Genomic DNA, 24,717 nt, shown 5'->3' with positions numbered 1-24,717 from the left:
TTACAGTAAAATCTTTATGTCCAACGTTAGAAAACTTTAAAAAGGCTATTAATTCATACGAAAGCTTTTATAGAGTCGCGACTATCGCTTAGTACGGTAAAGCTCTTTTTAATTTTTCTTGTTACATAACTGTCTCTGACTTTGACTAACTCCCTATCAGATGTTGTTTGTTAGTGTCGTGCTTCGAAACTACGCAATTCTTTAATCTAGCAGTTACCAATATGTTGCGTTAATAAAACAAAACTAAATAAAATTAGAATTTAATAAATATACACAAGAAAAATTTGAAAATTCTCCTAGCAGTTAGCACTACGCAATCTGTTGCGTTAATAAAACAACATTAAATATAATTATGGTTTAATAAAAATAAACACTTAATTATTAAATCTTAGATCCGTAAGATCATATAAGTAGTCCCGTGATCCCGATGCTGTAGAAAATTTGGGACTTCTGATCTAAAAAACGCGACAAATAGTTTTGACAGTTCTCTCTTAATGTTAACCTGACACTGCCTAAAGAATCCTGAAGAGACCGAAACAGGTGGAAATCTGAGGGTGCAAGATCAAGGCTGTATAGTGGATTCATGAATACCTCCCAGCTAAACTCTCTTAATTTTTGCTGAGTGGCTAAATATGTGGGTGATCTAGGGTTATCAAGAATTATAACTTTCCAATCCCACCAATTACACACAACATTACCTTACAGCGAGTTAACCTAGGTTTTGCCAGAGCCTGTGAAACCCGACCGACCTTTGACCACGACCTTTTTCGCTCAGTCTAGTTCGTGATCCATTTTCCGCCACCAGTTATCAATATGTTCAAAAACGGTTCGGTTTCATTACTCAATAAAGAATCGCAAATAATTGATACTCATTTGCGATTCGATTTCTATTACAGTTCACTAGGTTTCTTTTAGTGAGCTCGTGTGGCACCCTAATATCGTATTTTTTTTGTGAACAGCTTTTTTTAAACGTGTCAAAACTGTTTCATGGTCAATTCTCAGTTCTTCAGCTATATTTTAACTAAAGATATGATGATCTTACTCCTTTTTAAAAAAATGGCGTCCATTTTATCCGTAACAGGGCGACCAGCTTTGACATCAAAATTCCCGGATTGAAAACGCTTGAACCAACTTTGTGCTACTTTTACTGACACATTTAGCATTAGGTTTAAAGCTTCACATCATTTATCGCGGTTTGCGCTGCATTTTCCTTTTTTTTATAATAAAATTTAAAAAATTATCGGTTTCACTCATTTTGACAGAAGGAAAAATAAATGAAAAATTGCAGAAAACAACATTTTCCTGATTTGTTACTATTTTGGAAATGTAACCTTTTTGATGTGATCACAAGCAGCCAGACACAAAATAGTACTGCCAAAGAGATTTTATTAATTATATTTTTTATTAGGGGAAATAAGAACAATAATGTTCGAAAACAACATTTATTACAAAACCATAAGCATTAAAAAAAAATCTCTTCATACAGGTTTGTTTTTTTAATCTGTCTCAAAATGTGCTGAAATTGCCTGCTCATAACTGGAGGGTTCCTGCAGCTGTGCAAAATCTGCATCTTTGGATGAATGAATTCTTTAACTGTGTACCCAAGTTTAGTTTTTTACATATTATATACATACTTCTATTTGCAATTAATTATATCTTAATAACAAATCAACAAGAAATCTAACAAATACTTAATATAGGTAATAAATTATTATTCAATAAAAAACATTAAAGGTATTTGTAATAGGAATAATATATTTTCAAAATAATTTAATAAATAATAAGAGAATAAATAACTTCGATACAATCCCAGTTGAACGTAGTGACCACTCGTTACCTTCACATTATCCAATCAAGACTTATATAATTGTCAAGATGTCAAGACTTATATAATTGCCATGAATTGAATTGCTAGTCAGATGAATATAGTGGCCTCAGAACAATGACAAGCATCGGCCTTCATAAGGAAACAGTAGGGCTGGCGCATTGCTTCTTGGCGGCTGAAATGAAAAAAGGTATACTATACACTAAGGTAATTAATATCAGTATATTGCTTCTCTATTCCCTCCTCTCTGTTTACCTTTGTAGAGTATATTACTATGTCTCTACAACTTATTGAAAACGTATATATGAGCCACAAGGAGAATATAATTATCATTCAACTGAACAGAAGGTATATTGAAACCTGCAAAGTGCTTAGTAGGTACAGATCAACCGATTTGGCAAGCTTGGGAAAATTCAGCTGGAAGTTGGATCGATAATTGCGCGCGGGTACGGCATATTATAAAAACAATGAAAACAACATACTTAGAGAGTCGTAGAGACGATACTTTCTATATTGCTTTCATACACTTTTTTATATTCACTCATAGAAATACAGGGATTTGCTGTATAAATATTAAGATCCACGTTATAAAAAGTAAAAAAAAAATACTTACATTAGATTTTGCTTCGTATTTCGTTATAAGTATAAACTATTTATTTTGTTACTATAAAAATATCAATCAATATACCCACCTAATACATAGGCAATGTCACTATTTTACCGATGTCATAATATTGATATAATTCAATAAACGTGATGAGCAGTACAAAACACATATATTAATGCATTTAATATATTTATGCTGAAAATAATAAAATTGGAAGGAAATTAAAACAGCATTTTGGGAACCTCACTATTATAATAAATTACTATGATTCGAGTTAAAACAAACACACAGATTACTGACATTACTTACACACGAAATTACAATAATAAAACTAATTAAACCACCAATGGGAAGACGGGAATTGTTATACTTGTATACATTTATGTTCAATTGAAACAGCGCTACGCTGCGACATCGTAAAAGCACATTCATGTGATCGAAGAAACTTAGATGGAAGAAGGAAATAAATCCATATATTATTAACCATTTTTTTTTCAACTGATACGTTTTAATCGATGGTAATATAATGTGTGTTCTAGAATATTCCAATGACCGGCCATTTTACTGTCTATTAGGTGCAGTCTAAACTGACTTTGCCGTGCCCAATTAAAAAAAAAATACAGTCTAACCAAAATTCTAGAACCATTAAAAGACTTATCGGGAGTAAAGATAGTATTTACATTCCAAACGAATATATTAACATTTTGACGATAGCAAATAAGATACGTTTTTGCTCTGCAAACCCAGTAATAGCAGTAATTAAAACATGCTGGAAATACAAATGAGAAGAAAATATTTGACACGAAAAATAACTCAATACAAATAGGTACATATTACATGAAATACATTTATTATTTTTTTTACTTGAATTACTTCAACATTCGGAAATGTTAAAATCGATGAAATATAGGTAATATTAAATAATTCCGCCAGTATTTCAAACAGATGTGTTTAATTTATTCTATTATTATCCATTATTACCTATCAATGACAGGTTTCAATATCTATATTAAAAGAATTCAATAAATCCATGAAGTTAATATTATAGCTAATACTTATATGTCGATCTGGCGTATCAGTAAATAATCACAATTTATATCACAATATCACTTTTAATTCACTCATGTCATATGAGGCTGTAATCATAATCAAAATTCCAAAAGTTTTTTTTAGTTGATCTCTGGTTCTCATTTTTGGCTTTATTCCGTTCGTCCAATTGGTGGTTCAATTACAATATGTACTAACTGCTACTCGCAATTCATTCTTATGTAGAACAGTTAAGTTTATTAATTGAACTCGTAAAATTTTGTAATAACTTAACATCGTATAATAAAATAATAAAACCAATTTACAATCCCTACTTTTGCACTTCGTTTAAATAAATAATAATATATTGAATAATATTGGGTGCCGTGATGCGATTGATTGCATCGCATACGACTAATATAAAATGAGGTAAAACAAATTAGTAATCTGCATGATCATAGTTAATTGTGAACTTCTAAACATCTATTTTACTTCAAACTATTAACAATATCTAATTTAACAACAGAGTTAAAAATTCTTTAGGTTTATAATAAGTTATTGTTTCGTAACATATAATTTTCACTATTATAGCAGAATAAATTGTCTTTAAGAATTGTGACCTCTTTCTTTAAAGATACAACCACGGTAATCCAATTTTAAATACGTCATGTTGTGATTCTTTAGATCACTCATTTATTGACATCGAGGATAAATAATTTACATAACATTTCGCATTGCCAATACATGGTCAGTCTAATAAATTTATTCACTACCGACTGGTGATGTGATTTATACTTCATCCATTTAAAGATAATCAAATAATAATTGTTATGTTGTCTTCCATTTCATTAGCTTGACTTCAACATCGATAAATCTTGGGTAATCAGAATAATTTAAATGTTGGCTTCGCCTTTATGTTCCTTGTAATTGTACAATACATTATAATTATTCACCAAAATGATCATATTACACATGAGCAATCCTAGTTTTATGATTTATAACAAATTGATAGAGTAATGAGTACCCCTGAGAATAATTATATACCTATATAATATTATTTATATATATACAAAAGTAATAACACAGTATTAAGTGTAAAAAAATAAATTCAAAATCACCGTTAACTGTTAATAATGCCTGCTAAAATTGTTCTAGGAAATTTAGTTATTAATGCTTTAATCAACCTTTTGTAATACCTGTGAATTTTGTCGCATAAGTCAATGTAATTTTTCACCAGAAAGCTATCTAGATTTTTAGGAATATCATGACTAATCTTCAAAATAATCCTGAAACTAACTGATACAATACTTAATTTTATTGTTGTTTTGATAAACATATCTACAGTTTCCGGCGACGTCAAGGAATTACAGGACAAAAACATGAGGATAAACATAAACATGGTGCGAAAATGGAGTAAAGCAATATGATGAAAATATATTAATATGATGTAAATGTCTTATTTTGTCAACCTTAATACAATACAACCAGATTATATACTAAGTAGAACGGAAATAGCTGTCCTAGAAACGTAATCAGATATTATACAACTAGAGTATAGATTAGGTACAATTTGCCAAACCTATTTCCGATTTATATCTTGTCTCTATCGCAATATCCGACACAAATAGCGTGCAACCCACGGAAACTGTAAGAGACTCATGCACCTGTAGAGTTCAATAGAATTGTAGATTCTAATGTTGTAGTCGCTTCATACCTCTTTACATTGAAAATATCAGTAAAACGATTCATCAGATAATAGCGTACTGAAACACTTTAATGCCCAAAACCAGACTAAGATCTGATCATAGGCATCAGAAAAAGTTACTTGTTAGGATGCTTTAAACCATTATCTCTAAAGATTTGGATTCAATACGTTTTGTATGTACATATATACCTAAATTTTCGGAATCAAATGAACTCGAAAAGGAAATTGGCAAGTTTAAATTTTGTAAGTTTACGAGACAATATCTTACTATTTGCTACTATTGCTTAAATTTACGATTAATGCACTTGATTTTGTATTTATTACAATATTACATGCTGTTCTTACAAATATAAACTATTTTCAGCAATTAAGTATCACCCAGTAAGAAATATATTAAGATTGAACGAACATTTGACACGACTACATACTGATCAACCACTAAAACTCTTTAGCACCGAAATAATTGGAAAAATTAGCCATAATTTATTAATATTAATATCTGTGCAAGACATCAGCCCTTACTTTCTATAATTCTTAACACTGATTGACTGATATAGAATGTATTTAACCTAAATCCTTGAATCTAAAGCACGAAATATTGCAGAGGAATTCCTTAAGTATAACCTATATAGGCGACCACTAAAATATTTTTTTAATATTTGTCCTCAAATGAGGTTTAATGGGAATAGACTCTTCCTTTTAAAAAACAGATAATAGTATAATATTGGTGTTCTTGTTTTAATTGATTAATTAAATCTGATCTGAAACTAACTAACTTGTTTTACTAACTGAACTAGTTTTACATTCATTCTCTAACGGAGCAAGTAAGTTGTGGCACCAATGTCTATCTAGGAAGTTTATCATTTCTAATGTTAGCAATGTGGAATTTGTAGTTGGTTCCTGAAATGTCATTGTATTGTAGAATACGATGGGAAACATTATAAAATTTTGCTATTAGACCAATAAGTAATAATCTGACGCTTTACCAAATAGCTAAATATGGATAATAGGACTTGCATTTTAGATATCGCCAGTCCACAGAATATTTTTGTTATTAGTAACTAACTTTTCTTCGTTATATTTCACTTAAAGATATCTGTTTCTTCTGTTATAACAAAGATAAATGCAGCAAACGCTATAAATTATCTACTCGTACATATAATCAAACCGAATGCATTTCTAACATATAAATCGTTTTAACTAAAAGATATCTTTCTAAATTCTATGAGTTAAATAACATGTGCCGCGTGCTTATAAAGTAATAAGTACGGACAAGGAATAATATAGTGTTAAATACGAATAGGGTACTTAAATACTTTTTCCTTCATTTCACTATATGTTTGTACTTATGATTTCGAACAATACAGGCAAGTATGGCGCGTAAAATTATTTACTTAACTTCCGTAACGTACTTAATAGGTAAATAACGACAATAGCAATTGGCAATTTATTATAATGAAAAGAAAAACAAAACGATCATTTTTCAAGTCACAACAATAATTATTTTTAAACCTGGTCATTTAATAATCTTTGCCAATTACCCATTATGCTAGAGTATAGGTAAGATGAAACGAATTACAGTATGTAAACACTATAAAATTGAAATACATGCGAGCAGCGCACAATTCACTGCTGCATAATTAAAAAAAAATAAACTAATGTTGATGTTAAAAACACAAGTAAGTATTATTGAAAAAAACATTCAGCACGGCATGGCATAATGATCGCAATACATCTGGCGATAAATGCAACCCTAACGCAATAAGGATTCTAATTGTATGAAACCATGTTAATTAAACTTTTTACTTAGCAAATAATGAATGAGCGAAGTCGAAGTGAAAACAAGTCAACAAAAAGGGTAATTAGTTAATGCTCATGACGTTTTTCAAAAACACATGCGCTCTCTTTGCGCATCCAATTAATAACGCATTTACAGCGCATATTTTGGTTCCATTTGAGACCCGGTGTCAATTCGTTTAAAAAAGACGTTTTTCTGTAGGAATACGAAATATACACTCAAAATTAAAACTATTAAAACTGCCAATTGGATGCCAACTACACTAAAATTGTTTTATAATCACTGGATTGAAAGTTTTGTCTAATTTTCCAGATTTACCTATCAATTGAGATCGTAATACATATTACAAGGTTTAATCAATACAAATGTAGAGGAATAAGTACTAGGTACATAATATTTGACAATAGTTTTTGATAAATTAACTAATAATAAAATAATAATTATCAATGTTCTATTGTTGCGCTCAACTTATCAATCAAATTTTTGGTTTCAGTTATACCAAATTTTTATGCTGAAAAAGTATTGGACTCCATTTCTGCAGAAAACCTGCAGAAACAAAGTCGGCGGAAACAAAAACATCATTAAAAAGTAGGTATCACGAAAATCATTTATTTTAGAAAATAAAAAAACCCTACGTATACGTGAATTTCCATGAATAATTGTTTGCGAAACTATATAAAATACTCAGATTTAAAATTACTACTTAGTTGTGCTTAAAGTGTTTTAACTATTAGTTAAATTACCTAAATTCTCTGTACAACACAGGAAATACTAAGAATAAACTATTTATGAGCATAATTAGAAAAACAGTCTAATATTATTTTGCAACAGTTTACATATTAGTTCGACTAATGTTCCTACCCAATGATAACGTATAACAGCGCATGGGTGTCGCGTGGTCAACCTAAGGCAATCGGGGCAGATATAAAAAATGACTAAAAAATTTAATGCCGTGGCCTACTTTACATGTTGACAGTTTTATTACAGACAATGGCTGATGAGAGCGCGCAAATGTACCTAACGCCATAATAAATTGTAAAAGTAGACAGATTCATTTCCCTCGACATATTACAGGGGGAATGCGCCCGCTGCACAGACACGGGACGTGAACTTTGCCCTCACTTATACAGTTGACTGGCGATGCCCTTGCAACAATGCAAATTTAAACTATCGGCACTACGTGTATACCTATTACATATGAGTAACTAGATTACAAAAAATAGTATTAATTTTATTTAATAAAATAGTTTTATAACTCTAGTTTGCTCTGTGTCCCCTAAAATTTGTATCTATTAACTTTTCTATGTGAAAATTATCTAAGCACAGCCTTTAATTTGAGAATAAAATATGTATTATGTTAAAATATTCTTCGCTGGTCACCACAATAAAAGGGAGTAGGTGTATACTTGCCAAATGTGCGTTTCCATTAACATTTCGATAGTTACATAACAAAACAAGTAAAAAGTAATAGAAGTGCCTAACGGATTTAGTGACTAACCATATACAATGCGACAGTACCAGAGACCGTTGCACGTGTTTAAAATTAGGCAAATTTGTTTCTGTTTGGATATTTTGTGAACCAGGGAGTTCGTAAACAACAATCCGTATATGAACAAATTTGTGTATATGACCTGTCTTAATGCTCCAGAAAATTCATAATTTGGCAGTTATGATAAGATCGGCAAAACCTTTTGTACGCTTAAACATCTTGCAAAGATGCTGTCAAATGGACATGGTTAAACATGGTTAAACAAAACAATAATACGTAACGATAACTCTTAAATTAAGCCCTTAATTCCTTACATAATATAATAATATCATATATTGTAACTTCTTTTGGTCAGATGAAAATAAATGTAAACTCAGTCATATTACGCACCCTGAAAAAAAGTTGCATTAGACCCTATACACCTACTTATAAAAATAGTTTTCCTGTAAAAATCAACATCACTATTACTCTTACCTTTCAACAGCGAAATCGACGTATTATTATTATAAATAGATAACATTATCTAAAAGATTTGATGTACAACAGAATAAAATAGTCAGTTATATAAAGCCTAATATTTCGCCAGTATAATACATTTTTTTTTATTTCTACGAAATCTACAATACAGAGTATGCTCTTTTACTCATTGAGGGATCTAGAACAAAATCACGCAATGAATTAAAAGTATATGTTATAACATATTGTTCATTGAAAGATTTATATTTTCATGTCAGTTTAAAATTTATAGGCTATATAGTATAGATAGATATATTATATTTTTTTGACGAAATACCTAAGTGTCCTCCCCGCGCAAACAGGCCTGAGCAATTTGTTTCATACTTGGCGACACAGGTGTTACGGGAGGGAATATGCAATTTACTAATAATTTCTTTAAAAATATATTTTTGGTCTTTATGAAAATTTAAGACGACATTTTACTCATTATTCATTATTAAATTTGTATCTAATTTGTTGGTTACAATCATGGAAGTCACGTACCTAATTAACTATTTCACTGATATTTATTATGAATTAACGAAACAATGTCTGCATTTATCTAAAAATTCGAGACAACCAAAGTAAGGATAACATTTATAATGTTACTTTCTATAATATATTGTATTAAAAATGTCAAATAAATAGCTTTTAAAGATACGGTTAGGTCTCTGTTGTGCTAGGGGAGGATCTTAATCAACTAAAAATGCGTACTATGTATTTTTCTACGTTATGTTATTTATCTTTTTTTTGTTCTGCGTAGCACATCTCGTTATTGAGACGAAAATCGCGCGATTTAATTTTCTTTGAAACTTTAATTGAATCTAAAGTGATTATTAAAAACAAAGTTTAGAGTACTGTTTCACTTGTGAGTTTATCTATCGAAAAACGTAAGAATGAAAATTGTAACTCTGCGACCGTGCTTCGTACTAATTTAACTTCAAAGACGACACCGCACTAGGTGGAAGCTACCCGACAATACGCGACTAGATAATATCTCATCACACCGCTGTGGTGCGTTGCTCTATAACTAAAAAAATACAAACTTATGAAGGCACGATAATATCTTTTTGTTCTTTCGCATTTAGTGAGTCATTTTATCAAATTTAAGCACGGATTTCGTTACAATCTATGTATAATAAAGACATAGCTAAATTCCTACAGTATTTTTCAATAGATGTTACAGACACTGTGAAGAAATTATTTACAAAATTTGCGCCACAGGCTTCCATAAGGTTTCGGCAAAGATGTTAGACATGTGGGATTCATAAAAATAGATTTTCAATTGTTTGCATTGCCTGCAAGTTCTATTGAAAAATCTACGCACTAATAAAGATATTTCGTCCCATTAGAAGAATAACTGTACATCTACAAAATGTCTACTTTTTAGTAGAGCGTCTCAAAGTTTTTTGCACAGATATTTGCTTATAACTCTGATAATACGCGCATCAATCATTTTTTTTTACAATATAACAGGAGGATAATACGGTTTTATTTTGAATCATCATATATTTTAAAATATAGCGTGCTTTCAAGATACAGCGTGTCGTGTGTGCACATGAAACGTTATTTTACCAAATAGAGTAACTCAATAGAGGTTTTCTTTCTCGTGTGTTTTACTATGATTACGATGATAAGTGTCACAGTTTAGTGTAATATTGTTGTTTGTAAGTGGGGAATACCGGCGAAGGGTAAGGCCTCGCAATCGTGTGCGATTTCATTGTCCTTTGCCGGTATGGTGAATGGGTGTAGGGGGGATGTTCTAGAGGGGCAGAAGTACGACATCGTCATGCTTTCATTCGCCCCACGTCGGCTACCTCTGGGGAGTGTTAAGTCTAGTTGCAGTGTGAATAACCGTGGTGTGTATATGATTAGGTAGTTGATAGAGTGATTAATCTTTATTTGAGAGAATGCAGTTTTTAAGAATCTGACACTTACATTATTTGTTTTCAATGATGTCCACATATTTCACATATATGAGCGTCCAAGGAGGGAGGGCGGTGTCCGCTATATGATACGTTGCCCGTCCCGCTCTATAAATATTATAAAAGCACTTGCGACATTATTTGAACAAAATGTTCACCCTGTATCTGCATATTATGTAACAATATTCTACGGAATGCTAATGTCAGGATAATGTTTTATATGATGTTCGTGTAAGAAATACGCAATAATAATGCGAAGTGCGATATGCAGTGAAAAATTGAATCAAATTATCTGAAGTAAAATTGTGAACCAAAAATTTGACTACGCATATTGAATTGTATTACGTCCCACGATTTCTTTTTAATTAAGTTAACAATATTTTATACAACTCGTAGATAAAATGTTGTGTCATTATAACTGTTATTTTACCAAGAATAACTAAATGTTAATGAAATAAGAAACATTTTACGCTTTCTTAACATTATGATTCATTCTGATTATGTGTCATTATTGTAAGTACTTTATGCAGATGAAACATTATTTGATGGCTAAAACTCAAAAAATACGTAGAAAATAGTTAAAAAATATATATTAATCTACAGATAATTGATGGTACATTATAAGAGCACAAATGTGCAAAAAAATAGTTTTTGATACATGTGATTATGAAACATTATTCTTCTAATGGAACTATTTATCCACATTATTTTAGAAAATATACATAGTTATTCGATACTTTTTTGAAAAAGCAATCTGGGATATTTTATAGGGAAAATTATTATAATTTTGCTTTACTTTTAAATTATAAATGGTAGTTAATACTATAACTGTATTTTTTCCTGAAAAAAAATAACCAATTTGACGTACACGATAAAATAATTGTAAGTGATATTTATCTTCTGTAAAAAATGCTTTGAATGAAGTTATGTAATCAGTCAGCTTATGTTGGAATATCGGCGTGACGTAGGTATGATAAATAGTGGTTAATAGTAAATTACTGGAATTTAAATAACATGAGGCATAAGATCGCTTTTTCAAAATGTCATAATTTGTTCACATTGTACAACAGTGTCGAGAAAACATTAAATAAACAATTTAGACAAAAATAATATTACCGACATCAAACCACAATAAACCATACAAAAGATATGTTTAACATTATCGCAGTGTCAAGCGTATTTAATAAGTATGAAAATCTTTATTGTCCGTCAAAATAGAAATAGGAGGCGCAGCACATTCAACGCTAATACGCAGCAGACGCGCAGCCAACACGTTACGGACTTGCAAGGCCTTTTGGACACTCTAGTAACAGAATGGGTCACTTCGAGGAAACATTGCTGTTAATTAGAAGGCGTATATAACGAATGCAAAAACATATATGGCAACGAATCTGGGAGTATCCATTTTTAACGAATCGACTGAAAGAGAGCGACTATGTTTTTTTGCAAACAAATAAGAATCTTGCTCCTACATACAGATGTCAAGACCTACATTTTACGAGTTGTTGTAGCTGATTTAAAAAGACTTACCAACGACGTAAAGGCACACACACACACACTAATCATAATCAATTTCAATTAAAGGAAAGGGTTGTACGAAAGTGTACAATATGTTATCAGTGAAGTGAAGAACTTGCACCTGCGGCATGTTCACTGCGCGTCCGTTGCGAATTCGCAGCGATTTCGCTTCGCCTCAGCTCCGCTGTAAATTCGCTTGCAATTCGCCAGTGTAATAAGAGTCTAAGCGATGACTAGATGCTGCAAAAATTACTTTTTTTACTTCACTGTTTGCAAAACTAAAATCATATTAAACCTCTTTCACGCAATAATATACTCTAATCTCTTACAAAGTGATATGCTTAGCTAACATAATTAAAAGTAGTAAATTACAAATACAATAAAATTAACACAAGTACCACATCAAACTTTTATCACGTACGTGAAATTACACTGTAAATAGTAAACAACCGAGAGTATATTTTAAAAGTAGATAGTAATAAAAATGGTGTTCATGAATTATTTTCCTGTTTTGTAAGTCTCAGTATTCATTAGGCAACATTGGACGGACAACAAGCGATACATAATATATTTGACAATGCTGCACAATAGTACTGCACGTTTACAGCTATTGTGCAATACGGAATTAAGTAGCTGTAGGGTACAAAACACAATGCATACAGTTATGCAGCGTTGCAAAACATATTTAGCACCACATATTGTGCCTCAATATTTGCGTAGTGAACACGTGATTTTATTCGTATCACTGACCATGGTGTTCTTTGTGGTAGTTGCGCATCGAACAGATGATAAACTCTGTTATTTAGTCATCGTTGTCCATTCCGATGAGTTCCGCTTGCAAGCGACCCTTGGTCCGGCAACACGCTGTTAGGCACAATATTCTTAGAGCAAGTCGGAACTGGGGACTAAATGTAATCAGAATAACAATTTTCCAAAAGGAATTGAGTATTCCGAGCCAGACGACGCCGAAGTGCAACATCGGTACCTTTAACTCTTGATCCGTAACGTACTCATAGAGCTTGACGCCAACGTAAGGAGCCCAACTAAGCCAAAAAGCAGTTACGAGCACGAAGCTCATCCAGTGGCTGGGGTTGGAGAGGTTCTCGGCCAAGGCAGTTGCATACTCTTTGTCATGAATTGGCGCACCACTGTTAAGTTTCCGTTTCATGGAAAATATATAAAAATAGTTATAAACTATAGAGATGACGCTGGGCCCGAGAACGAGTATTCCCAAAGTAGCTGTGTAAGCGTACGTGGTACTCCAGTCGAGCATGCAAATGAACGTCTCCGTATCAAAATTAGCTTCTTTCTTGTAACCAAGCAGAGGCGGACAGCACAACATTGCAGCTGATATCCAAGTAAACACCATCCAGCATTGACTCCTTGTACGAGTTTGCACCTGATTCCGCAATTAGCATTAAACATTTTTGAAAATATGTAAATAATTTCAAATATTTTACTTCATTTCATGTATAAGAAATAATTAGGTAGGTACTAGGTACTCATAAAAGAATGTCAAAAACAAATGTAAGTCGTTTTCTTTCAAACACTAATAAAGAGGAAAGAAACATAAATTAGTGATAGAAGTAACAACGAACATTCAATATAGACAAACTCAATCAAAATAATTGATAACTAGCTGAAAATTTATCTACTCTAAATTTTAAAATGACAAATTCTCTTAAAATACGATAAAATGTAGTAAAATAAAAAATATGAGAAAAAGGATAACTACCGTTGCACTAACCGTCTCATAACGCAGAGGTTTTCGGACGGCAAGATATCGGTCGACGGATATCCACATAAAAGTGTAGACTGAAACGGACCAAAGCGTGACTTCTACATAGCCGGCCAGGCGGCACATCAAGTCGCCGAACATCCATCGACCCGTTATGGCGGGGTACACCGACAGCGGCACTACAAACAGTCCGCAAAGCAAGTCCGCCACGGCCAGCGAGAGGAGGTAGTAGTTAATCACTTCGTTTGAGAGACCTATAATACAAAAACACATGTCGCGACTATCTCAAACACAACATCACCATTTTTATCCTAAATAAAACGTAGACATATGCAGGGTTAGATATCTTTTCGCTGTAAATGGAACAATATACGTGTGTGGGCACGAATTGCATTGATTGCAGCTGGTTCATAATCATGTTTATTATTTTTTTTTATTTAGTGGCGTTTTGCATGTTAGGCCAAAGTAATTCATCGTTTGCGTAGCTTGTAATTTAGATCAAAAGTTTGTTAGACCGCATACTTCATGCTACCACTTTACATAGTCCTGGCTCAAACTAAGTTCGTACTGTAATATGATACAAAACTATATCGTACTGATTATTTTAACATTTTTATAATAAATGATAAAAATGTACAGGATACCTTTGAAGTTAAGGAAGGCCGCTATAATGAGGAGATTAGAGACAACAATGGCCACTCCCATAACAGCAATGATAGCAGCCTGCGTCAGTGATTCGAAGGTCGCGAGGGGGCTGTCGGCAACGCTCACCTCCCCAGCACCGCTCGACCCAGCGCGAGCACTCATCATCCTCGCTGGCATAGCTGTAATAAAATAACAATTAAAGTACATACAGTATAGCAAATCTAGTTTAAAATTAATTTAGCGAATCACTAAATACACTATACTTTCGAATAATACAATTATTACAACAACTAAAAAATTTAATGCACAAAAATTTTACAACTGGAATGAAACGGGCTGTGAGAAACAGATGGTGACTGATGCTGGTATCTTAATTGATGGGTGTCAATAAGTGTTCAACTTTTAATCTAGACTTAAGAATAAAAGGGAAACCCTAAATGATGATTTTAATAAAATGTTCGATATAATCTGCTACCTAGGATAAAGTAGAGCTGTTATAGTCACGGAAAAACTTTTTGAAATGATTAATATTTAGCAGCACTCTCTCAGCACACATTTAAAATCACATCTACGTCTCCTTTTCGTAACCTACATATAATTGGCAACATTATCATTATTAGAGATGTATGACAATTAGAAACAAACAAGATCTATCCCTATTGATGATTTTAGCATGTTTCGATATACCAAATAGCAAACATTTTCAATTAACTAGGACACCACAGTACATAATAACCGTCCAAATTTGAACGATTTATTACATTATGGGTTTACTCTCATTTCTGAATTCAAATAATAATAATAATTTGTTACGAAATCCACCCCGCAAATAGTGACATAATAGCAGAAAACCATAACAGAAGGTTCAAACCAGAGGTTCCCTAACTTTTTTTCCTAATCTGCCACTTTCAAAATGTTACTACCTTTGGTTTCGCGGAAAAAGTGCATGACTGGATAGTTATATTAGGATCACCGTGCCTAACAACCTCTATCTACATTGAACCTAACATTTTAGTTCTTTACTATCAAACCAGATAAATTTTCGTGGACCTCCGCTTGAGAAATGGGGATACCGATTCTTTGGTCACGCCAACGTAGATCACAGTCAAGTCTCCCGTGGACCCTTGAGGGTCCATCTGGACCACTATGGAAATCAATGGTTTAGTTAGACTGTCTCAATAGCGTAGTTTTAGTACAGTACGATTGCAGTGCTGAGCTCTCGGGTTCGATCCCCAGGTCGAGCAAAGTTATATTGGGTTTCTCTACTCAGTATCAGACCAGAGTCTGGAATTTGTGCCGAGGCTCTCCCTATCCCATCATGAGGCGGAATACACGCGACGGAAAGTGGGTGCACCAGTTGCGCCTCTGCCTACCCTTTCGGGGAAAATGAGCGTGAATTTGTGTGTGTGTGTGTGTGTGTTCCTCAAAATTGCCTTATGAATACTCCATGCATTCTACATGGTTTATTCGGTGAAGTGTAAGTGATTTTATCAATGAGTTCTATAAATATATCTATGGCAAGTTACCTCTTTATCAGAGTACTAGCTTTTGGTCGCGGCTTCCCCCGTAGAAAGAGTTTTTCTGAATAGAAGTCCCGCTTTTATTTTCCGGGGATAGAAAGTAACCTATGTTCTTCTCAGTTCTTCAAACTATCTTCACACCAAATTTCATCAAAATCTGTTGGGTAGTTTTTGATGCGACGGCGGACATTGTTTAATAATAATATATATTTAGACATTTTTTAAAAGGGACAATTCAGTCACCCATCATTGTTGCATTACTTTAACTGTTTACGCAGCGCACGCAACGGAAGCTCTTAAAATAAATAAAATTTCTTATTATTACAACATTTTTCATTGATGTACCTCTCCTATTAGTCATAGAGTGATATTATATTGCCTTCGATAAATGAGTTATCCAATACTAAAATATTTTTTTAATTCGAATCAGTAGTTCCTGAGATTAACGCATTTAAACAAACAAACTATTTAGACAAACATTCTAGACACTGATCGAGTATCTTGAGGACTTGATAATTTATATTTTTAGTACTCAAGATTCTATATTTCTATCTTATACGATAAAGTTACTATACCTAGAAAAAATGTTTTACCGACCGCGAATTGTCGCAGTAGTTGTTTCGTGGACTGCGCCTTAACATTTATTAAAATTCATAATTTATTTACCTCTTCATTCTAAACACCGATCTTGCATAAAAGATGTGCCAAATCGAGTCAATTAAATTTGTTGCGGTACTGGGCAAATGCTGACCTATATTTCAGGTCATCGACACAGTTGTTAGTTAAACTCGCTAAGGTATTTTTTTAGAACCCGATGGCCGCCCGCGGTACAGTACCAGGGCCCAATCGTGGCTAACCACTTTGAGACTCTGCCTTACTATGCCGCGCACAATCTCGGAACGGTCTGTCGTGTCGATTGGTGACCGGATGTAGGGTCCCGGTGGTCAATTCCGGAGAAGGGTACAGGGGCCCTTCCATATATTGGATAGGCTTGCTTCTCCCAGATTGTTCTAGTGGCAAATCATGGGGGCCTACGTGTCGTATCTTAAACTCCTTACATTGCTTCTTCCCTCCTCTCCTTTTTCTACTCACGGCAACGTAACATAAGAGTGCAGGTCAAACAGCGGTGCACAACCCGCATCCCTCGGTACCTCTGACTACTGGTCAGTCGGAACATCGGTGCCAAGTGCCAAGTTCGCCTTCGCGACTTATGAAAGTGAGGCGCAGAGTCGTGCACTATCCGTCGATATTGGGATGGTTTGCAGGACTATTTCACATCCATTCCTTGGCAGAGTGCTGTTTTGGGGCTTACAATCCGTCTGCGAGTGCCGACACTATCGACGACGAGATCAGACGGAATAGAATATTACATTCCATCCTCTGTGATCGTTGGAAACGGACGAAGATGCCGAGGAAACGGTCAACGGTGGATCTTCTAGCGTACATGCTACATCGCTGGGGTGAGGCGAGGTATAAACATGGCGAGGCTTTAGCAGTGAATCTCGACAACGCTAAAGCGTTTGATAGGGTAATACTTTATATCAAAATACTTGCTCGACAGCTTCGATGGATTGCATCGACGGGCTATCCGCATGGTGAATAATGTAGCCGTCACAAAAAATTTGGATCCACTGCAGTTGAGGCGGAACATTGCTTCACTCAGTGTTGTCTATCGCCTGCATCATGGTGTGTGCTCTAAAGAATTATTCAATCTTATCCCATCCTCACAGCAAAAGCAATTATGCAGGGCGGCAAGACTGTGCCGACCGTCAGGGGATGTTTGTATCTTTGGCCAGTCGGCACTTTCTTTAGGCTTCACTTCGCTTAACATCAGCTGCAGAGAAGCCACTTTGTTGAGTGACGGTAAAAAAAACATCGATATGAAACACTTTTAGCTTTGAACAGTTTGTACTGTGAATTTTTTGCCTAATCAGATCGGTAATATTTGGCGAAAGTAAACTAAAATTTGTAAATAATTTGTTTTATACTTGCATTCTACCTTATAATGCTCCCCTAGAACCATTTACTAAAATGTCGGAGAAAAATGATGACATAGCACTTTAGAAGAATAGGTACATCCGTTTATAAAAAAATAACATTTTTTCCTGATTACTAAATATTTTGGTTAATAGGCTTTTAAAAGTCTTTGTCAAACATAAATCGATTTTCACATTTTTATGAATTCCCATAAAAACTACCATCCCCTATTAAATCCATTTATAATAATATGTTTTATCAGATGATAAATTCTTCTGCTTCTTTAATCTTTACAGATTGTAAAGCCCTAAGGTTATGAAAATATAACCCAAAAAACGCTACAACCGTGGATAATCGTCAAAGGTATGCTGGCCAGCTCCACCTAATATCCACCGGTTTCCTATTCGCGAACCGCGCTGCCTCAGTGTAACCAAACGATAATTATTACAGCATAATAGGTACAGGTTCCTATACAGTCGGGTTCAAAATATATATTAACATAAACCCTATTAAACATTTATAAAAAGACGACTTTTGCTCGTAACTCAGCTCGAATTCAGGGATAACGTTATTCTTCCTATGAGTGAAGAAAATTTCAAAATCGAACCAATAACTACAAAGAATAGAGCATTCAAATTCACAAAAGAACATTTATTTATATAAGTAAGAACCTAAAGGCCGATAATGAACTCGCGTATCCGTCCTTCCACTTGAAATTGAATGTAAAACTGGTCGTATCGTTTAACCGTGGTAACCTTAGTGGTAACGTATTAATAGAAAAAATATTTTTAACTTGTTCGGAATTAGTGGAGTTAAGTAGAACTATGACTTTTAATTATGTTAATTTTCGTTAGTTTTCGCATTGTATTAAATAGAAAACTTTAACAGGGGCGCGCGTCGTATCCAACGCTTATAAGGAACGCGGCGTACTGTCACATGGGTGTGAGGGAAAGCGCAACAGTGCGGGTGCGAGCACGGCGCTGCGCAGCGACGTGGTATTTATTGTTCGGAAGGGTGGCTCGCCCCCCGCGTGCCAGAGTCAAGGTCGGCCCACAGGAGCTTCGCTGCTGGCCGGGCGCTTCAAGGTTACGTGGCCTTAGTGCCCCTCACCTCTCTTGCAACCAATACCCACTCAATTTTAAAACGCAAATTCGTAATTTGTTTCTATACCCATTTTGACGTAAATATCTTTTAATATTCCTCTCCATACATGTAAATAAACGCGAAATTAGTGTACAAACGGATTATAACCTAATATGACTTAATATTTTTTATTTTTTTTAAATCATATAAGTACTTAATGTTGTGATTTATAATATCATAGAACAATTAGCACCTGTCTCTAAGATCTCTTACTAAATCATTGCTCAAACTAAGAACTTGTGACTTCATTGGTTTCTAAACAATTACTTTTCCAGTGACCACTTGTCCAGAACGGTACAGGTGAAGGAATTAAAAGGCCTATATATAGGTATTTCCATAAATAATTCATATAAATTAACTCCAAGGATTTTACGTTCATTACGTTATCGACTGCAATTAGGTATTATTTCTCTTAATGTAGGTAGGAAACAGCCGAGTAAATTTTAATAACTATCATGCATCCTAGATGCTATGTTATTTTTTTGTTAGTGTACTCCACTGTGGCCTTACTAAAGTTCATGGGCGGTAGGCGCCGCCTACCATCGGCGGACTACTTGCTAGTTTACCTACTTAGGCAAAATAAAAACTTACCCCAGTGCAATAAGGGTTAATATGTTATATTGCTAAATATTACATCCTGCAAAATATAATAACAACCAAATACCAGGTGGAAACCTTCTTTGGAGTATACGAAACCGCTGTTAGATATTCTCCGAGTTCAAGGTAAACACATCAATTGTAGCATAACGTAACTCGTAACGTAGATGATGAAATATTTCGCGACAAAAATATAAACTCGTTTCATTTAATCTCATAGAATCACGTTTACTTTACATGAAAGAACTCGGTCCCGATTCTCTCTAGGTAGAGCAACCGCAATATATTTTTGTTTTTACGAAATATTCGCGTCAGCTACTCAATATGCTTCCTCATCCTACCACGTTTTAACCTCTAACAATAAAACTTAGTTGCGTCGCTGCTTGTGAGACGTGACTCGTGACTTAAATCAGTCTCAACAAAATTGCAACTGCTGTGCCTACTGATGAATACTTGCATGAGCTTTTCTCATAATTAAAAGTAGTAGGTAGATACATAGACCTGTGACTAATAGACCTTTATCTGTATAAATGATATAACAACTTATGTATTTATGTATATATATGTACCTATGTATTGTTGTATATATTCTGTTTTATACGCCCATATTACGTCACCTCTGCATGCAAAATTGACTATTAGAGAATTCCCCAGACATTAATTCCACCTGTAATCTATATAAATTTACTGTCCTTATATAAAGTTTAAATAAAAAAATATAAAATAATAGTTCCGTTACATAATCATTATTAATATAATTACATTTTGCATTATTAAGGACTTATTTATTTACATGGTATGGAATAACATGGCCCCTTCCATGATGTTTTTAAACAAGCTAACGACGTACATACATGAAACAAAATCCAGACGAAAAGAATATATTATGTCATATTTACTTTTATCTTAAACGGAAGATATATAATATATTATTTTATACATTTACATAGGTATACATGCACATTAGGGAAAAGCGGAGGCCTCGCGTGAAGGAACCGCGCGTCTTCAGTTTGTTAAACAAGGACATATTGTGCAGAGATCCCAATTTTGACCTTACCAAAATATATATCTTTCTTGCATGTTCCATAATATACCTCTTCAGAAAATATTTTCAAACCCCTACTATTAACTACAATGGGGCTACATAATGCCCATGGGCCATAATGGTTAGGTAGGTAGTAGGCCACTACAAACAAAACAAAACTCTACCTCGAACAAAGAACAATTTGCCTTAGCTCTGGGCAAACTGACCCGGATCGGGTGCATTAATCACGCGCTTGTATCAACAACAGGAGGAACCACGCCCAACCTCCTGGCCAACGGCAACAGTCTTTAGACTTTGGCTATAAAACATAATTCCACTTACGAGTATATCTAGGTTAGGGACAGCTTCATGTGTATATATACGTTTACAAGAAGACGGTACATATTATTTATTTTGTAAATCATTATTTGAGGGTAACTGTTCATAGAACTGTACTGATGACAAGCCGAGCCATCCAAGTAGTATAAAAAAGAAAACAAAGTTAATAACAATGAAAAAGGCTCTCGATTAAAAATAAACATGAATATCCAAAAAAAAGCAGTTATGCTATTTATTTCGTATCTATAAAAATATTTGTTAGAAAGAGAAATGAAATTATTATTATATTCTCCATCAGTGGCGAAGGATGAAATTTTCCGAAAGTGAACCCGATACAACTTATAGGTTGTAAATTATGCATAAATGCGGTCTGGAAATCGTTCTAATCATAATTAGACTACATAAATTACAAAAGGGATGCCGGCAGGAATTGAGTTATAATACGGACCCTTCGCCAGTTTTCTATAAATTTTCATAATATAAGAGAAACTCTTTTTTACAAGAATTGAGTGCTAATTATAATGCTACATATAGGTATTATTTATATTCGACATCATCCGTTGGGACATTTTTAATGTTAAAAATGTATATACCTAGTTTTAAACTTTTCGTGATATTTTTTTAAACGATACCCTAAATAATTAATATTATATTATAAAACACATTTAAATTAGTATGTTCAGTTTACAGCCTATCGATTCAGCGTCTCTTATAATGCTCTCAGGGCTATCACGATACAATTTTAATAATTATGTCCAATTTTCATTAATTAATAATTATTGCTCATTATTATGTTATTACGTAAACAAAATCATTGTATAGTATACCATTGTAAACACAGGCCGGTTATAAAAATAATCCGTATCTAACATTTACGTGATTGTACAATAAAATCAGAACTATTACTACTTACTACATGTAAGAGTCTAAGTTTTAATAATGTCAAAATGCAGTCCTGTACGGTTCGTATTATTTCGCAATATTATATTTTTCTGAAACCACAAGAAAATAGGTTCTTGATGATATTATAATATGCTACATTAAGGTACATCCTCGTATATGTTTCTTGCATTAAGTAAGTACTTAATTTATTGTTAACTAAATGAAAGTGTGAAAGTTCTTTTACCGAATTAAAAATGTCACTGCTGTTTTTCAGGATAAAAAGTAGCCTAGAATCTGCTTTATATCAATTGGTGGCTTGCACTATATGTGTACCAATTTGCATCCAAATCTACGACCATCGGTATCTGCCCATAGTTGTAATAAATATCCATCAATCCAAACAGATTCAGACACTTTTGGATTTATTGTATTATTAGTAGAATAACACATTAAGTGACGCTAGAAGTACAAAAAATATGATAATCTAAAAGTCTCTACCGATTTCCTATACAAATATTTATATTAAGTTTCAGAGTAGTGTTAATGTAAAAAACAAAACAGTAAAATTTTATTTTTGCAGTTTCGATTTTCTCGATATATTCCCAACACATCAAAGTCGAATTTCGTCTTATGTTCAATATATTTTTAGGTGCGGCTTACCATACTTCAGAGTAAAAATTTATTATAAGCTATTTATTATTTAACACCAGGAAAAGTTTTAAATGTTTGTTAAAGTTATTGAATCTTATATTTTGCTTACTTAAGCATGCTTTTAGTTATATTTATACAACATAATTTACCAGAGTGTAAATCATTTTTTAATTTAACTTGCTATTTACTTCACTTATATACGGTATGTTCACAACTTAAAATGCCTATTATTTATTTTAGAAAGATACTAATTTATCACTTCCGAGAAATACCGAAGTTTTCATCCTATAATAATAAACATTATAATAAGTACTCAACCGTCTTTAACTGTCGTACATGCCGGGTCGGTCACTTTCGTGCAACATGGTTGAGGTGGCCGATGGCTGACACATGCGTCACACTCGTGAACGGGTGCTGCTTAAAACTTCAGGTCCATTTATGTCGTGATTCTTGAGAGGTTTGCGCACTTTGATTTAAAATTCATTTATTACCTGTATTGCGTGTATATAAATGAACTGCTCTAAACAACAATAAAAACACCAATTGTTTTTTTCTCTGTATTCACTTTTCACGATTTTGATAAGACCAATACCAGAATTTCTAATATTACTATTTGCGTACTCGATAACAAATAATGTCCTACACATTCGTATCAGCATAAAAACTGTACATACATAAGAAATTTTTTGTTCTTACTTACTACTACTTTTCAGATATTTTTATTACGTAGTTACTTCAATGCGCACTATCGCAATCATGTAGAAACATGAAATATTTTATTGGCGGCATTTACATTTCAATATTCGTATGAGTTTAATGCTACCACTACCTACGCTGCGACTACTATACAATTATTTTAATATTTTACATAATATAAATGAAAAAAAAAAGTAAGAACACCTTTTATCGGCGCTGACAATAAATAACATAACAGAATCTCCATCCATTAGGCAAAAGTCAAGTACTTACATTTATTTCTGAGGTAGAGTTAGAGTGCTTTCTAGTAACAAATAGAGGAAACGTTCTTGCAGAAAGTAACGCAAACCTACACATAAGAGGTTAGGTTAAACTAAAGTTTTATAAGTATAAGTACACAGTTCTAACTAAGATAAGAGCAATTAGAATAATATGACTTATGACTCACTTTATATACGATGCATAGTAGACTCGTTGCTAGGGAGTTTGTGCGAATTGATGTTGTTTCAAGAATGTTGCAAAAGTCAGATATTCCGACACGCGGACGTAGTGGAGCAGGCTTCAGTCGAATCTTGTGTCAGTCCCGACCCCCGACTGCTGTTAATACGTGCTAGTATGGAAAGCGTGGAGGCGGCGGCGCGCGCAACCCCACGCGTACAGTGAGCCGCCCCCGCCCAACCACTCCACCATCGATTCATCGTTTGGCTACATTTTATCACTGAAAGTGAAGCACGGTCGACAATTGGGTCACAAAAATGCGACCACGATGTAGAACACACAGCCTAACGCGAAGCTGAAGACATACCTACACACTTCACACATAGATATCTATTTGCGCGCCATTTTATCGTACGCTCGTGGTCACCAAATATGTACTTACAGATACCGTTCGTGCCCACAGTTTACGTTGTTGTGTTAGAATAATAAAAAATAAATAAAATAATAACCAGTAAAAACTGAATCAGATAGGTAAGCCAAAAATGTTTTCTTTGTTGAAAATAGATACCTACTTAAATCTCACAGAATCTTTTTTATAAAACTATGATAGCGGTCTAAACAAAAAATAAAAATCCTTCATTGTTCATAAAAAAAGGCAAGTTATAAAAGAGTAGAAAGT

General features: G+C 33.6%; 1 protein-coding gene across 2 annotated transcripts; it reads right to left on the bottom strand.

Annotated features, from left to right (window-relative positions):
* Positions 1-6,109: 6,109 nt before the first annotated feature.
* LOC115445024 (G-protein coupled receptor 52) lies at positions 6,110-24,280 on the bottom strand. Of its 2 annotated transcripts, none has more exons than XM_030171074.2 (4): positions 24,049-24,280; positions 14,771-14,950; positions 14,124-14,380; positions 6,110-13,787 (listed from the first exon to the last, which is right to left on the bottom strand). In XM_030171074.2, exons 2-4 carry the CDS (start codon positions 14,946-14,948, stop codon positions 13,191-13,193), a joined length of 1,032 nt encoding a protein of 343 aa, XP_030026934.2. In that variant the 5' UTR covers positions 14,949-14,950; positions 24,049-24,280; the 3' UTR covers positions 6,110-13,190. The 2 variants fall into 2 exon arrangements, with proteins under 2 accessions (XP_030026934.2, XP_030026936.2); XM_030171076.2 differs by lacking the exon at positions 24,049-24,280 and adding an exon at positions 23,874-23,960.
* Positions 24,281-24,717: the final 437 nt, after the last annotated feature.

Source organism: Manduca sexta, chromosome 27 (assembly GCF_014839805.1).
Source record: "Manduca sexta isolate Smith_Timp_Sample1 chromosome 27, JHU_Msex_v1.0, whole genome shotgun sequence".
Taxonomy (NCBI): Eukaryota; Metazoa; Arthropoda; class Insecta; order Lepidoptera; family Sphingidae; genus Manduca; species Manduca sexta.
The sequence above is the reverse complement of the archived record's forward strand: the minus strand, read 5'-3'. Positions and strand labels throughout refer to the sequence as shown.